Source organism: Dendrobium catenatum, unplaced genomic scaffold, assembly GCF_001605985.2.
Source record: "Dendrobium catenatum unplaced genomic scaffold, ASM160598v2 fragScaff_scaffold_1445, whole genome shotgun sequence".
NCBI lineage: Eukaryota > Viridiplantae > Streptophyta > Magnoliopsida > Asparagales > Orchidaceae > Dendrobium > Dendrobium catenatum.
In genome coordinates this window covers 140217-143320 of record NW_021319907.1, presented here as the reverse complement: position 1 = coordinate 143320, position 3104 = coordinate 140217, and the positions used below count along the sequence as shown (strand labels likewise).

At 38.6% G+C, this 3104-nt stretch overlaps 1 protein-coding gene across 1 annotated transcript; it reads left to right on the top strand.

Annotated features, from left to right (window-relative positions):
- The first annotated feature begins 316 nt into the window (after positions 1-316).
- On the top strand, positions 317-2889 carry LOC110100076. The gene is made up of 3 exons (XM_020827468.1): positions 317-1222; positions 1400-1941; positions 2022-2889. Exons 1-3 carry the CDS (start codon positions 317-319, stop codon positions 2887-2889), a joined length of 2316 nt encoding a protein of 771 aa, XP_020683127.1.
- Positions 2890-3104: the final 215 nt, after the last annotated feature.

The following is a 3104-nucleotide window of genomic DNA, read 5'->3' as shown; positions in this document are numbered from 1 at the left end:
GTTTGTGGAATGATGTTCTTTTTCTTTCTGCCACTCCTACTTTGAAACTTGGTATAACTAGTGTCATTATCATCTTTGATAAAACATTTAGCCATGATATCCATATCTTAAGTATCAGTAAAGGAATCATTATGATATTGATTTGTTAAGGGAAACTTAATAATCCAACATTCACTATTGGGAGTCATTCTTCTTAAGCTACCAGTTCTTGAGAGAGAAAGTCCGTCTTCCTATTTTTAAATTTTGATTTTCCTTGGGATTTTTGTGATCGGTGGTGGTGGCAGTGGATGATCACCGGCGTTTGTTTGGCATCTTCATGAATGCTCCACGACCTACGGGACCTCTTCGTCCCACTGGTAGAGGTTCAAATGGTATTGTGATCAGAGAAGGAGAGTTACCCCGTTGCCGTCAATTTCATGTTGAAGGTAAGGGAAAGAATGTGATGATTGAAAATATGGCTGGGAAGGAAAATATTGGTGTAAAAGGAAATCCAGGTTTGGCAATTATTGAATCATCAGCGTCGGATGATTTAATTCTACGTGTGAACAATTTCTCTAGGGTTCTTGATACAAGTAAGGGGCGTAAAATCGATGACGATCAGTCGTTAGTGGGAGTTCTGAAGGAAGTTGAAGTTATGGAGGATCATATTAAGGATACAACAGATAGTAAATTTTGGAAGAACAAAAGTAATGAGGTTGCTAAAGCTTGGTCGAAACCAAAGCCAATCAAGATATCATTTAATAAGGACCTGGTCGAATTGTTAGAAGATGGTATTGCTGTTAAGTTGAATGCAGAAATGGAGGCAAAGAATTCTCAAATTTTGAAGAATTCGGTGGTGATTAAAGTGCTGGGAAACAATGTGCCTTTTTCGATTTGTAGTACCAAACTGAGAAGGCAATGGAGCAAGTTTGGTGGTTTCCACTTGATGTCTATTGGTATGAATTGGATTCTGTGTTCATTCCATACGAGTGAGGTGGTTGAAGAAGTTATGAACAGGGGACTATGGTATGTAAATGGATTCATTATTGGGATGGATAGGTGGTCGGCTGCATTTGATCCAAACACGTTTAAAGGAGTTTCGGCACCAGTATGGGTTAGATTTCCGTGTCTACCCTTGTATTGCTGGGATGAGGACAACATTGCAAGAATTGCATCTTTCTTGGGAACGCCAATGTACATTGATGGTAACACATTCCGCTGGGGTAAATGGGAGTTTGCTCGTGTATGTGTGAGGATTAATTTGGAGAAGAAATTGTTGAATGGTGTTTGGGTGGATGGCTCTATTCGAAGGTTCTTCCAATGAGTTGAATATGAGAAAATCGATCTTCTCTGTTATCAGTGTGGTAGAGTGGGCCATAACAGAGATATCTGTCCAGAAAATTTATCCATTGGAATATAGAATCAAGCATTGAAGGAGAAGGAGGTAGTTAAGGAGCATGGCGAGAAGATTATGCCTGAGAGTAAAACCTCTGTGATAAGCTCCGAATATGGTCCTTGGATCCATGTTCACCTCAAAAATAGGAAAGGCAGCAGAGGTAATGTTACTGGAATTGGAATAAATGCTGATAGGTTCGGTAATGTTTTCAGGGGGAACATTAATCAGAAGAATAATTTACAGAAAGATATTAAAATGGTGAATGTGAAGGGTATTGCTGCTGGAAAGAACATCCTGGTTCCAGAAATTATGGCTGAATCTGAAAAACCTGTTGGAAAGGATGCTGTTATAACCAATAGGTTTGCTGTGCTGAGTGAAAGTATTGAAGAAGATTGTCTGGGGAATCATGATGAAGGTGAAAAAATAGAAGAAAGAGGTCGGGACAATATTAATACTAATGCCAGCAACAATGGTTTGGGTACAAATAGTGTTGCTGCCAAGGTGAAGCTATCCAAGGAATTAAGATCATTAGGACCTGTGGAATTGGATTACAAGAAGAAAAAGAGGTATGATAGGTTGAACCCCAAGATTGGGGAGACACCATTTACACCTGTTTAATGCCCTCAATCCTTTTTTGGAATTGTAGGGGAGCTAGGAAAAAAGAAGCTTCCTTATATTTGAAGGACATTGTTAGAGATCAGAATATTTATTTTAGTGGGCTTATGGAGACCAAGTTGTCTAGCATTGATAGAAAAGATGTTGACTATATGGTTGGAAAGGATTGGGAGTATTTTCATTACCCTGCTGTGGGTACTTCAGTAGGCCTTCTGGTATTATGGAACAGGAATATGGTTTCTTTTGATGTGGTGGAGGCATCATCACAAGCAATTGTTGGTAGTCATTCAGTTCCCAGCTTGGAAATTTGGAAAATTTCCACAATATATGGGAGCATATGTTGTAAGGAAAGGGGAAGCTTGTGGAATCAACTTCAGGATTGTATGAAGGATGCAATTCCTTCCATTATTGGAGGGGATTTTAATTGTATTATTAACAAGGATGAGAAGAGAGGAGGCAAAAGGTTCTTGTTCTCTAAAGGACCCAGGGAGATGAAGAGCTTTATGGTTAATTCTGATTTCCATGAAATTGGAAGTGTTGGACCAAGGTTTACTTGGTGTAATAACAAAGAGGGGACCTCTCAGATTTGGGAGAGGTTGGATAGATGTATATTGAATTCGGCTGCTATTCAAAAGCTTCCAATGGCTACTATCAAGCATCTTGCTAGAGTAGCATCGGACCACAGTCCTATTGTTCTAAATATGAAGGATAAAGTGCATTGTAAGGATAAAATCTTTAAGTTTGAGGACACTTGGAGATCATACCATGCAGCTAAGAGTATTGTTTATAACTCTTGGAAGAAGAATGACTTTGGTGATGAATATATAATCCTTCAAAGGAAACTTAACCATACTTTGAAGGCACTTTTTTCTGGAATAAAAATAACTGCAAGGAATTGAACTTGTTGAAGGAAATTTTGAAGAGAGAAATTCTCGATCTTCAAAATAGGGAAGCTTTGGATGGTAATTGGTCGGATTATGATCTTTGTGTGCTCAGGAACAAAGTCCATGAATTGAATATTACATTGAGGCGGCTGTCTACTTGGTGGAAACAAAGGGAAAAAGTAAGATGGCATGAGCAAGGAGATAGAAACTCAAGATTTTTTTAGAATTTT